At 36.7% G+C, this 14,383-nt stretch overlaps 1 protein-coding gene across 2 annotated transcripts in view; it reads left to right on the top strand.

The window, feature by feature from the left end:
* The window catches only part of PROS1 (protein S), a 69,015-nt gene extending 55,397 nt beyond the window's left edge, over positions 1-13,618 (top strand). For both annotated transcript variants that reach the window (XM_027077579.2, XM_053220711.1), the window contains exons 12-15: positions 1,153-1,321; positions 6,904-7,052; positions 9,098-9,323; positions 13,133-13,618. In XM_027077579.2, coding sequence (XP_026933380.1) covers positions 1,153-1,321; positions 6,904-7,052; positions 9,098-9,323; positions 13,133-13,293 — 705 coding nt within the window. In that variant the 3' untranslated portion in view covers positions 13,294-13,618. The remainder of the gene's footprint in view (positions 1-1,152; positions 1,322-6,903; positions 7,053-9,097; positions 9,324-13,132) is intronic.
* The last annotated feature ends 765 nt before the right edge of the window (positions 13,619-14,383 follow it).

Genomic DNA, 14,383 nt, shown 5'->3' with positions numbered 1-14,383 from the left:
AATTGAACAAGGAAAAATCACATAGTGATCCTTGAAAGTGTATTAAGGAAATAAGAAAATGAATGTCGTGTTTTTGAGCCCATTTAAATCCCCAGTGTTACTCATGGAGAAGTAGGCCTTTTCAATTCTCAAGCATCAATTCAATGTCAACATAACTGTCCATATTCAGCTGTTGCAGATACAAGTACATTTATTTGAGTCCGAAAATACAATATTTTATGGAAGCCAGTCAAAGAATTTTCTTAGGTCTATTTTAGGACTTAAAATTTGGGAGATAGAATAGCGTGTAGGATAGAACTTCTAAAAATCTTAAAAAAAAATCTTTGCTGGGAGTACAACTTCAGCCTGTCATAAATTAAAGTTATAAATAAAAGATGATTTTCTGCATATGATGTTTGTCTAATAACCATGGAATAGGTTTTATGAAGGAGACTAATCACTGTCCTTGAAGAGCTTTAAAAATTTCATTTGAAGTCACGGGCCTGCCAATTATACTTGCTGATTTACCTTAAATATTTACTATTTTATATCCATCTTTTACTCATGCAATTCAGTTACCATAACTTTTGAAAGATTTCTGCAATATGGTATAAAACCTGAATTGGTTAACCCATGTCAGAGTGAATATATCTGTTCCGTTGAAATTGAGAAATCAAGACATTTTAAAAGTAAAATAAATTATTCAAAAACTATTGGTAAAATGGCTACTGTGTGTCTTGAGTCTGGATGCTTTTTTGACTGAAGAAAGCAAACACTTTTGTTCCCGAAGACAGTCAGGGTCTGATGGCAAGACAAACCTATATTATAAATGCAACTAAAGAAAGCAGCTTGCAGCCCAGGGCCACAGCTAGTAGCGTACATGGAACTTGAGAGCAGAAAAACCATCTCTGGCTGGGAAAGGCCAGTAGGACTTGAGGTGTTAAAAATCATTAGGATCCCAGTGGGGCTCTATGATGGCATAAACTGAAAAAGACTGTCCATCTGAAGGATACCTTAAAAAATTAGATAAAATTCGAAACATTTAAAATATTTTAAAATGTCGTCAAAGAAAGGGTTTTCCCTCTAAATGAAAACTGCATCTATATTCAGTTAAACCACTCTGAGTCTGACTTGTTTAAGTTGCACTCCTTGACCTATATTTCAATTGGTTAGATTAACCCTCGTCTAGATGGATGTATACGAGGCTGGAATTTGATGAATCAAGGAGCTTCGGGAGTAAAGGAAATTATTCAAGAAAAACAAAATAAGCATTGTCTTGTCACTGTGGAGAAGGGTTCCTACTATCCTGGTTCTGGAGTTGCCCTATTTAGCATAGATTATAGTAAGTGATTTCTCATTTTACTTCTCTTTTCTCATTAATGACTAAATTTATTCATTGACAAACTTCAGTAATTCCTTCAGTAAACATTATGGAGTACTTACTATGTGCCAGGAATGGTGTTAGGCTAATTCATATTGTTATATATTTTTTAAATTAACTTTTTGAAGTATATTAGGGGGAAAAAGTAGTTGAATATGCTTATGTTATTATTTAAAGATTATTGGCACATAACCCGATCAATTTCAAGTAAATTCGATTAACCTATTTTAAGGTTCACCCATTTCTCGTTGTATTGAGTCTATTGATTAATGCATCAAAAGGATTTGTCTTCATTTCTGGCATTTTCATGTAACTGTTTCTTAAAATGTCCACCCCTCTGTTGAAATTGTTCATCTGTACACATTTTCTACCTGAGCCTTCAACTTATTATTCATAATTATTTTCAATTCCCTGTCTGATAGGTCCAATATCTGAGTCATAGCTAAGACTGGTCATGTTGACTGCTTTGTCTCTTGATGATATGTTGTTTTTCTTTGTTTCCTTCTGAATTGGATAATTTTTGGTTTAAAGATGAGCAACTTATGTAGAATAGTAGAGACAGATAAATAATATTTTTGTCTGGAAATGAGCATATTTCTGCTTTTGCTAGGCCCTTAATAAGGTGGTTGAATCAGTCTCATCAAGAGTTGAGCTGCTTAAGCTTTCTTGTTTCCACGAATATTCTTCAAATTCCTTTATTGTTACCTAGTGCTTATGGTAGGGAATGGTTTCTAGAGGATTTTTCTTAATAGCTGATCCATCGTTAGTTTTAGGTATTCTGTTTAGGGTATGCCTCAAGAAAGTGTCTCTCCATGGTCTTGCTTCACCCCAGAAGAATGCTCTCGTTACTTGACATTTGCTAGCAAGGCAATGGGGTCTGGAGAGCATTCTCTAATGTTCTGGTACAGATTCAATTTTTGGCAGATGTTGTATCCTTTGACTTTTCTTTTCCCCCCTCCCAACCACCAGCGGGGGAGATACCTAATGGTCAAGACTCAAGATGTTTTTCTGCTTCTTTTCCATGGTAGGTGCTCTTTGGTTGTTTGTTTTGTTTTTTTTTTTCCGGTTTCCTTTCCCTAACCTGAAGATGTAATGGGTCTTTGCATGTGTCCGAATGATGACAAAGTTTGTTGCCTTTCTCCCAAAGCTGTAAGGCTTTTGTTGCCTAAAGAAGACAGAGAAGGATCTGGGTGGGACTTGTATACTCCCTTCAGGTTACTGCTCCTCTCTTCTAGGCCTGCACCAGGAGGGAAGCTTTCTCTAATTTCTTTCTCTGCCCCATTTTTCTCTTGAGTACCCATTTAAGGTCTATGAAGAAGAGCCTATAAATGGGTGTGGATTCCTCATGTGCCTGAAGTTCCCAGGGTTTCTGTATTCTCATATGAGCCCCCATTTGGAATTATCAGTTTGTTAATATTTTTATTTAAATTCTTCTCATCAAATTGTATAGCATCTGGTGTCTGCTCTGAGTAAGAGAGGAAACTCTTCCTGTCTTTCCATGGAAGCACTTATCTTTCTTCAGATTTCTACTTTGTTAGTTGCTCTGCAACCACAGCTCCTTGACAGTTCAAGAAAATTGTGTTTAAGTATATAATTGGTCTTTTGTTGTTGTGGTTGTAAGGGCAGGAACAGTGCTATTTCCAGTTTTGTCTACAGTCTTAAGCAGAACAGGAGCTCTTGCCAGACTGATCCAGGTTTTTGTGTGTACAAATAATATATCTAATATCCTAGGACATACATCTTTGTACTTTTATATGATTAATTCTGTAGGAGAGAATCTTAGATTCTGTCCGTCAAAGATTATGCAAATGTATAGTTCCTGTTGCTCAGTTAGATGCTTTTCCAAAAATGTTTTATGAATTTACACTCCTACCAACAGAATAAGAGAGTTTGTGCTTGAGATTTGTTTCCAATCTGTGAGTTGAAAAATTACAATTTGTAGTTTTATGTATGGTTATCCCAGTTTCTACTGAAGTTGAATATCTCTCCAGATGCTAATTAGCTATTTTTATATCTTAACTATCTTATTAGGTTCTTTGTCTTTTTCTGTTTAGGAGTCCGTTATTTGAGTGACTAAATTTTGCGTCATAAATTTAATGTTATTCTGATATCTCTGCTTTAAGAAAAAATTATATATATATATATATATATATATATATTTTTTTTTTTAATGTTTATTTTCGACAGAGAGAGCAGGGGAGGGGCAGAGAGAGAGGGAGACACAGAATCCGAAGCAGGCTCAAGGCTCTGAAGCTGTCAGCGCAGAGCCTGACACGGGGCTCAAACCCACAAGCTGTGAGATCATGACCTGAGCTGAAGTCGGATGCTTAACTGACTGGACCACCCAGGCGCCCCAAGAAAAAAATTATATGTGAAATGTGTTTATTTGCAGTCTACGAAGTATTGCTACAGTTTTAAGGATGAATCTTACGCTGGTACTTTCTGTATTCCTAACATAAGTTAATGCAATGTCTTCAACATTAGTTCTGTGTATGATTTTTAAAAAATGTTTTAACTAAAGTTGATGACTGAATGCAGGAAAAAACTAGGCCCATAATAATTTGCTTGAAGGAAAAACTCCCTGAAGAGAAAATGAGGGGCGGCTGGGTGGCTCAGTCGGTTAAGCCTCCTACTTCCGCTCAGGTCATGATCTCACGGTTTATGAGTTCAAGCCCTGCATCGGGCTCTGTACTGACAGCTCAGAGCCTGGAGCCTGCTTCAGATTCTGTGTCTCCCCCTCTATGCCTCTACCCTACTTGTGCTCTGTCTCTGTCTGTCAAAAATAAATAAACATTAAAAAAAAGAAAATGAAAATAGTTACATCGTGTCTAAAAAAATCACTTTCATAAGTAATTAGCTATTTCATGGATAACTTGAAAGTGATCCAACTTTTTAAAACATTTTGTATCCAAATTAGTTAGCATATAGTGCAATAATGTTTCAGGAGTAGATTCCAGTGATTCACCCCCTCCACATAATACCCAGTGCTCATCCCACCAAGTGTCTTCCTTAATGTCCCTTGTCCATTTAGCCCATCCCCCACCCCAAACCCCTCCAGCAACACTCAGTTTGTTCTCTATATTTAAGAGCATCTTATGGTTTGCCCCCATCCCTGTTTTTATATTTTTTTACTTCCCTTCTCTTATGTTCATCTGTTTCATATCTTAAATTCCACATGAGTGAAGTCAAATGATGTCTTTCTCTAATTTTACTTAGCATAATATACTCTAATTCTATCCACGTTGTTGCAAATGGCAAAATTTCATTCTCTTGATTACCAAGTAATATTCCATTGGGTGTGTGTGTGTGTGTATATATATATATATATATATGTGTGTGTGTGTGTGTATATATATATATATACACATGCACACACACACACACACACACACACATACTACCTCTTCTTTACCCATTCATCAGTTGATGGACATTTGGGCTCTTTCCATACTTTGGCTATTATCAATAGCACTGCTATAAACATTGGGGTTCATGTTTCCCTTCAAAACAGCACACATGTATCCTTTGGATAAATACCTAGTAGTGCAATTGCTGGGTCGTAAGGTAGTTCTATTTTTAATTTTTTGAGGAACCTCCATGCTGCTTTCCAGAGTGGTTGCACCAGTTTGCATTCATACCAGTAGTGGGATTTCTCCGCATCCTCACCAACATCTGTCATTGCCTGAGTTGTTCATTTTAGTCATTCTGACTGGTATGAGGTCATATCTCATTGTGGTTTTGATTTGTATTTCCCTGATGATAAGTGATGTTGAGGATCTTTTCATGTGTCTGTTAGCCATCTGGATGTCTTCTTTGGAAGAGTGTCTATTTGTGTCTTTTGCCCATTTCTTCACTGGATTATTTGTTTTTTGGGTGTTGAGTTTGATATGTTCTTTATAGATTTTGGATAGTAACCCTTTATTTGATATGTCGTTTGCAAATATCTTCTCCCATTCTGTTGGTTGCCTTTTAGTTTTTTTGATTGTTTCCTTCACTGCGCAGAAGCTTTATATCTTGAAGAGGTCCCAATAGTTCGTTTTTGCTTTTGTTTCCCTTGCCTCCACAGATGTGTTGAGTAAGAAGTTGCTGTGGCTGTTGTCAAAGAGGTTTTTGACTGCTTTCTCCTCTAGGATTTTGATGGCTTCCTGTCTTACGTTTAGGTGTTTCATCCATTTTGAGTGTATTTTTGTGAATGATGTAAGAAAGTGACCAGGTTCAATCTTCTGCATGTTGCTGTCCAGTTTTCTCAACACCATTTACTGAAGACACTGTCTTTATTTCATTGGATATTCTTTCCTACTTTTTCAAAGATTAATTAGTCATACATTTGTGGATCCATTTCTGGGTTCTCTATTCTTTTCTATTGATTTAAGTGTCTGGTTTTGTGCCAGTACCATACTGCCCCAAAGTGACCAACTTTTAAATTAATATTTAAAGTTACATTATAATTTCTGTACATTTGCATGTTTATTTTAGTTTGAGTTTGTTAATATCTTATTGTAAACTTACTTATTTCAAAATGATTATATTTTATATATATATATATATTTTTTTTTTTCTCTTGAGTGGAAATTAAGGATTAGGAGGAAAAAATGTAATAGCATTAGATGTGGCTAAGTGGAAGATCATCTTGTCAGGGGGCCATTATTTTCTCCATTGACATTTACCTTTTCAAAATCTACAAGCAGTATTTGGGCTATTGCTATATATTACTTCTTATTAAATAAGGAATACTTTATTCAAATTGTGGATTAATATTTTTAGGAATTACACTATTTTGGAAACATATCAATTCAACACATGTTTGTTGAGTGACTGCTGTGGAGAACAACATGGTGTTAGAGACATGTAGAGCCTGTACTCTAGTGGGATAGACAATTAACCTAGTAATGAATAAAAAGGATGTTAACTAACTATTATGACAAGAGAATCACAGGAGAAGAGTTCCTGTTAGAATTTCAGAGTCCAGAATTGATTTCAGAGTATTTCTCTGCTATCAAATATCTAACGGCCCTTTGTATAAATCCTTATTTTTCCTTCCCTCTGCTTTGAACTGACCCCCCCCCCCAACTTTAAGGATGAGGAATGGTGGGGTGGTGGGGCTATACCTAAGTGTTCCCTCAGAAATATTATAATAAATTCAGTGAACTTCCTTCTAAATGTGTGCTTTCAAATATGACCACCTTGAGATTTGACCACTGGTGATTATACAGGCGCAAGGAATATCTGTAAAATAGCAAACAGGGAAAATTCATAATAATCTGAAATACCACATCTAGAATTTTATTCTAGAAAGACCAGAAGAATGGGGCTTTATTTATTTGGTTTTTGCTTGCATTTAAAAAAAATGGCTTTTGTTTTTCTGTGGGTTTTTTTGTTTTTTTGGTTTTTTTTTGCCTAAGTTATATAGATCATTAACAAAGGAGAACTAAAATCTTTAGTATTACACGAAAATGGCTTTGAGTATGAATAGGATTGGAATAATTCCTTCTGGTGTACTTTAGGAGTACACTGATCCTGCTTCTGTTTTATTGTTTAAACAGATAATATATCCAACGCTGAGGGCTGGCAAGTAAACGTGTCCTTGAATATTCGTCCATCCGCGGGCACTGGTGTTATGTTCGCCTTGGTTTCTGGTTACACCGTGCCCTTTGCCTTGTCTTTGGTAGACTCCACCTCTGAAAAGCTTCAGGTAACTTTACTAAACCTTAGTGATTCTTGTTTTTCTGTTTTGTTTTGTTATCTGTAAAGTGGATATATTAGCAGTATTTACCTCAAAGTGCTATTTTGAAGATTAAATGAGATAACATGTACAAAGTATTTGGCACACAGTCTCTAGTACATCAGTAAAGACTCCATAAATGTCCATTATTATTACTTTCTTACTGGATTATTTCCAAGGTCTGATCTAAGAAGTAGGAGAAATTAAAAAGCCTGTTACTGCGTCTACAGCCAAGATTAGGTAGACTCACACACAGGCTGCCTCGAGGTTTCCCAGAGTTCATAGAGATCCACCTTTATTTAGAGTTCTGGAAGTTATCATGGGAGTCTGTGCTAACAACATAAAAGTGAGTCTGATTAAAATTCACTCGCAGATATTCTGTGCCTAATTATAATGTTTTGTGCTCTCTGGCACTCTTAATCTTTTCTCCCATGAGTAAATTAGAAAGAACTAGAGAAAAGTAAAACCAGTCCACCTGGCTTCTTGCTGGCAACTCTGATTTCAAATTAGGAGGAAGAACAGGAAAAAACCTCTTGGATAAAAGCAAACATGACCGTTATCAGAAGATCTGTATTATTCAGCCTTCTATTAGAGGCTAATAGCTCTGACCATGTGTCATCGACAGTGGATTCCAACAAGTTATAACAAGAAGCTTGTGTTTATGCCCAGGTTGGTTTGGATGTTCTCTGTAGCTTTTGGAAAGAGACATGTAATTGAATCATGTCTGTAATAATACAAAGATGTGCTGTTTGCAGACTAATGATGATTGCAGAGAGTTACTGGTGGTTAAGCATAAGCAACCTAAGAGATCCTGCCAAGTTTTTATCTCCAGTCTACCACCAGGAGCTTACTACGTTTTAGATTTCAACTTGATTTCAACTTTTTGTTTGCCTTTTTTTTTTTTTAATGAAATGGAAATCCTATCTTCAGCACTACATCCATGCAGTAGAGGACATTAAGGCATGCCATGTCTTTGATGTTTATTTGGTCTTTTCCGTGTTTGACTCCATGGCTGCTGCTGCTGCTTCTCCCCCCACCGCCCTCCTCCTGCTCCCCCTCCTTCTCCTCCTTCTCCTTCTTCATTTCCATGTCAGACTGCCTTCTCAAGATCTGTGTGCAGCGTTTCATAACATTATTTCACATACTATTGACCATTCTGGAACAGTTTGTCAGCTGGCCATTTTAAGACTCATATTAGTGAGTTCAAGGATATAGACATGTATAACGGTAACAGATTTCCTCAGACAGCCTGTATTTGTGAAGTAGAGACTTAACATAGGTATCTTGGATTCTTAAGTAAATATTTCAGACTATCTTTCTACCGTCTCATAACATCCATGTTCCTAGTCCCCATTTTATTTTCTGTCTTTTTACATTTCCTCTACATACACATATGTTATATGCATAGATCACTGTCAACAAGTTGAGTGATTTTGTGTATCAGCACTTTGAAAAGTTAACAAAATGAAAACATTCTGTGTTTTGAATATCATCCGGTGAATACTCTAACTTAGTTCTGGTGAACCCTGGCTTTTCCCTGTCAGGAGTTCTTCGCTCACTTTGTCCCAAGTCTTAACAGGATTGCTTGTGTGGCACACAAAACCCTTTCAGTCTTGCTGGCATGTGCTTACTAAAGCACTTTACATTTTCCAAGTCTTTTCCCCAACAAAGGGTTATTCAGCTCCTTCCTCTTTCACATGTAAGTGTTGAAGTTAGGAAGGCTCACAAACAGAAAAATATTGCTTAAGACATGAGTTTAGGCAGACAACTCTCTTGGCTTACTGAATTTTTAGAAGCCACTATACATCTTAGCTGACCCTGAAATTCGTATAGCTAATGTATATTTTAAAGTTATGATTATTATAACAAAATTTTTAAATTTAAATTGGGAGGCTCTATCATACTTATTTTTTCCTCATTGTAAGTCAGTTTTTGAACTTAAAAACCCCAAAGTCACTCTTAAGTGGCATTACCATTAATACTTGCTTATATTTTGTCTTTGCTCTGTTTTTCAGGATATCCTGGTATCTGTCGAAAATATGGTAGTATCTCGGGTAGAGGCCATAAGTCTGTGTTCCAATGAACAATTCCATCTGGAAGTAAGGGTCAACAGAACCAGTCTGGAACTGTTGACTCCACTTAAAAAAGATATCATCTACTCCGAAGACCTTCAAAGTCAACTTGCCATTTTGGACATAGCAATGAAAGAAAGAGTGTCCACTTACCTGGGTGGCCTTCCAGGTATCTTCTTACTTTTTTTTTTTTCAAAGTTATCTTTAAAACATCTTTCAAAGTATGTTTTAATCAAATTGATACTATTTTAAAATTTTCATTTTAATAAAAGGGCATTAGAAGGGCAGACAAAATTCCGGTACCCGTTAGTCTTTTCCTGGGGATTTATATTGACATTTTATTGGTACATTTTGTTTATTAATTGTTTTTAATAGTGAACTAAAACTAACCAAGTTTTGCTGACTATCCTAGTCAGAACATATTTATTATTGGGGTGCCTGGGTGGCTCAGTTGGTTGAGCGTCCAACTTCAGCTCAGGTCATGACCTCGCAGTCCATGAGTTCAAGCCCTGCGTCAGGCTCTGTGCTGACAGCTCGGAGCCTGAGCCTGCTTCGGATTCTGTGTCCCCCTCTCTCTCTGCCCCTCCCCCACTCATCCTCTGTCTCAGAAATAAATAAACATTAAAAAAATTAAAAAAAACATATTTATTATTTCAGTTCATCCTCAAATAGTCTTGTGAGTTTAACATTTATTCTTTAATTCATCCATCATTTGTTTACCTTATATTTATTAAGAACCTACATCCCAGGTACCAGGGACATAGTAATAAAAAAAAAAGATATGATCCCTGTTTCTAAACCTTTTACAATCTAGTGGTAGAGGCAGTCATTAAATAACCACTTAGGAAAATATGAGGATAGTTAAAATAGTGATAACTCCTATGAAGGAATAGTAGGTATTGCTCTTAGAGCCTGAAAATGGGGACTTGGTCTGGTTGTGGGGGCCAGGAATGAGCTCTCTACAGAAAAGGCTAAGATGTAAATATGATAAATTGAAGGATTAAACTTAACCAAGTAATGGGGTAGGAATTGGAATTAATATGCAAGTGAAATGGTCTATATGTGGGCAGAATGGGGGATTGACACGCTTGAGGAATATATAGAAGATGGGTATGGTGCGAGCACATTGAGCAAGGGGATGGTAGTACAATATGAGGCTGTGAACTGGGTGAGGATTTGTAGACCTGGTCTGGGGTCCTGAGTCTTCTTGTAAGAGCCATGGGAGTCTTTAAAAATTTGTAGGCAAGGAAATGGTATATCAATATACCATGCGTGATGGATGGAGATGGACAGGTGGAAGGCAAAAGTGGATGAGATGAACTGGGGGCTAATGAAGTAGTAACAAACAGAAGCAACAAGCATACCGTCATCAATCAGTGCCTAGTGACCAGTCTGGGCATGTTCAGACTGCTTCAAATGGATCCACTTGTTTAATTTTAATTTTAAATAGACCTGTGAGGTAGGTGCTATTATTATCCCCATATTACAGATGAGAAGGCTGCCGGACTAGGATGATGGCAGTGAAGATGGCACAGTGTTTAGATTGGAGATGTATGTGGAAAACAAAATTAATAGGATTTGGGGCACCTGGGTTTCTCAGTTGGTTAAGCAACTCTTGATTTCAGCTCAGGTCATGATCTCACTGTTCGTGAGATCAAGTCCTGCATCAGGCTCTGTGTTGACAGTGAGGAGCCTGCTTGGGATTCTCTCTCTCCCTCTCTCTCTGCCCCCTCCCATGCTTCCCCCCTCAAAACAAATAAATAAACATTAAAATTTTTAATAGGGTAGAAAGGCAGGTGTAGGGATCCCCTTCTTAGGTATGTGGCATGTCCAGTTTCATGGGTGGAGATTCCATTTACTGTAAGATGGGGAAAACTGGAGGAAGAGCACATTCATCTTTAACTTAATATTGGAAAATATGAAATTGGCATCGATCTTTCATTTTAAATGGCAAAAATAATTGAGGGAGAGAGTTTTTGAGGAATATTTTCTGATACCATTTTCAGGTTATTCTCCTAGGAAAATTCTGAGTTTGATGTCTGGACTTCTAGTAATCTTCATTATATAACTTTAACTGCTCAGGGCCTTCATTTTTGTATATGGAAATTTTATCTGGGTTTTTGAGGAATAGAAGTAAAGATTCTATAAAAGTGATAGATTATGGGGCGCCTGGGTGGCTCAGTCGGTTAAGCGTCTGACGTCAGCTCAGGTCATGATCTCACAGCTTGTGAGTTCCAGCCCCGCATCAGGCTCTTTGCTGACGGCTCGGAGCCTGGAGCCTGCTTCGGTTTCTGTGTCTCCCTCTCTCTCTCTGCCCTTCCCCTGCTCACAGTCTCTCTCTCTCTCTCTCTCTCAAAAAATAAACATTAAAAAAATAAACATAAAAAATTTTTTTAAAGTGATAGATTAGACAGATAGAAAATCTATCATTGTTAATTATTACAAAGTTACTTAAGTTACTGTGGATAATTATTAGGAAGTATAATTATTGTTCAAATAAATGAATTCTGTATCAAAATCTACCTCCTTATTTACAAATTAGTTGAATGCAATGTTTGTAAATCAGACAACAAAAGAGTTCAAAAGAGGTAAAACTGTCAAATTTTAGTGGTTCCAGGACTTTTTCACCAACACTTTAGATTGACTTCAGGTAAGATGTGTTTAGAAAAAGAGTGAGGAAAATTGAGGAGAACTGTGACAATTGACATATTAGGAGTAGAAACAATGGGATAGGTAAATTACCAGTTAACATGCAAAATAGGCATATTGAATTGAATGTTATGAATTAAAAATCAGGGAAAATTGATGATTCTGAGGATTTTTATAATAGTGGCATAATCTTTGATGCTCTGCCAGACTTGAAAGGGTTTCATAAAAAATGCTGTGAGCCCCTAGAAAAGTATGGACTTTATTCACTGTATTGGCAAACTAGAGGTAGAAAATTTGAACTGAATATTTTTTGCAGAAGGCACTAAGGAAGAAGAATAAAGGCTGAAAAATGTGCATTGGGAACTAAATTGATGGAGAGAAGATGCCAAGAAAGAAGCAAGTATAGAGATGGCTGTTGTTACGATGAATCATAGCTCTTAGGAATTCAAGGGTGTAACTCAAGTACTAAGTCTGATGAAGAAAGTGAAAGTGTAGAAAGGCCCAAAGACCCTAAACTAGTCACTGAAGCATTATTCAAATTATTTTTTAGAACACCAAACAGCACATAAAAGTGAATTCCCTATCATGAGTTGCCATTTTATGCTCAGCAAGAAGCTATTTTTTGGGAAAATACAGAAATCTGCTTTTATTCTAGCAATAATAAAAGAGATATATTTATCATGACATTTTAAAAAGATTTCCAAGTAGCTATAGTTTGGATTTGAAAAAATGATTTAAAAATGCTTATAAACTATTGTTCAAATTTAAAGAGAAAATAATAAGGGCGCCCGGGCGGTTCAGTCAGTTAAGTGTCCAACTCTTGATTTTGGCTTGGGTCATGATCCCAGGGTCATGGGATCGAGCCCCACATCTGGCTCCACACTGAGCATGGAGTCTGCTTGAGATTCTCTCTCTGTCTCTCTCTTTCTCTCTCTCTCTGTCTCTCTCTGACCCTCTCTCCTGCTCTCATGCTCTCTCTCTCTCTCAAAAAAATTTTTTAAAAAGAGAAAATAATAAAGTAGAACATCGCAAGTAAGAATATGCTCTTTTCGACTCTTTTTCAAGTGTGTTTACTTATCTTAGGTTTTGATGAGACTGATTGTGTTTATGAAATCAGAGGAACTCATGATATGCTGAATCCAGTGCCAGGCACAATACTTTATATACACGAGTCACTTAATATAAATTTATTGGATAGAATAACATTACTAACATTTGCCTTATGATTAGAATTAGGTTGGAAATGGGAAGTCTGAATAGTTCCTCTAGTTGTAAGCAAATAAGATGCCAAAAGTCTTGGGCTAATATTTGAACGTTCTGTTTTTACAGATATTCCATTCAGCGCCACGCCAGTGAATGCTTTTTATAATGGCTGTATGGAAATGAGCATTAATGGTGTTCAGTTGGATCTGGATGAAGCCATTTCTAAGCATAATGATATTAGAGCTCACTCATGTCCATCAGTTTTGAAAAAAACAAAGAATTCTTAAGGCATCTTTCCTGTGCTGATGATATTTTTTTCCTGTGTGTAATTATACTTACGTTTCAATAATAGCTGAAGGGTTTTTACCTGCAGTGTTCAGGCCTTGATTATTTGATGGTACTTCAACTCTCCTGGAATTTTAAAAAAGGTTGTTTTTCAAGAGAACAAGACCCTTTTGTGATACAAACCACATTAAAAAATTCTTACCTCTATTGCTGCCTAGAAATTAAATAATGAAATACACAAACATTTCTAATTTGAATTTTTTTGCTACAAATGACATTTCTGCATGTTTATGTTTGCAAAAGTAAAATTTAATTTTATCACCATGAGTTGGTGCTTAAATATCTGTGTTTTTTTGGAAGGTAGGGAAGTAAACTCAAACAAAAGTTCACGTACTAAATACTTGTGATCATAGCAGATACTATTTTATTTATTTTCGTTATTTCCTAATGAAGGCAGAAGGAGAGACAGTGGCCTAAGTATGAATTGAGTGGAAGGCTTTAAAGCTTTATTCCCAGCAGCTCCTCAGGCGGACCAGTTTTGGCTTCATTTTTCTTTCTCTTAGCTTCACATTTTAACCAGTGGCTCTCGTGAGTTACAAAACAAGTGGGACACCTGTTCACGAGAGCTCATGGTTCTTGCTGGTTAGTAATTGGAGTTCACAAGGATGAGATACTAGATTGTGCTGGAATGGGCGTGGAAACCTGGGACGGGTACACTCCTTAAATTTGGCTGTGTGGGGGCGCACAAGCTCTAGATTAGAAAAGGCAGAACCTAAGTGGAAAGGATGAATGAGAGAATGAATGAGGTGGACGTTCATAGTTATTCTTGAATCAAACTTCAATTACCAGGGTAACTTGCCAGCATGTGATTGTTGAAGGGCAATGAACTCTGAAAAGTAAAACAGATGTAATGAAAGGATAACCACACGGGGACATAGTTAAGATTGTGTCTTTGGAATGAGGAGGTAAGGATGCCAAGTCCTTGTTGGTAATGCATTTCCAGTGGCGGTTTTAACACTCCCAAACCTACCAGTCACATTAGGTAGGTACCAAAGGTTTCATTGATAGTTTTGGAAACAAATTTTTTTTTCT

This window comes from Acinonyx jubatus, chromosome C2 (genome assembly GCF_027475565.1).
Source record: "Acinonyx jubatus isolate Ajub_Pintada_27869175 chromosome C2, VMU_Ajub_asm_v1.0, whole genome shotgun sequence".
Classification (NCBI taxonomy): Eukaryota; Metazoa; Chordata; class Mammalia; order Carnivora; family Felidae; genus Acinonyx; species Acinonyx jubatus.
This window is presented reverse-complemented; position numbering and strand designations above follow the sequence as displayed.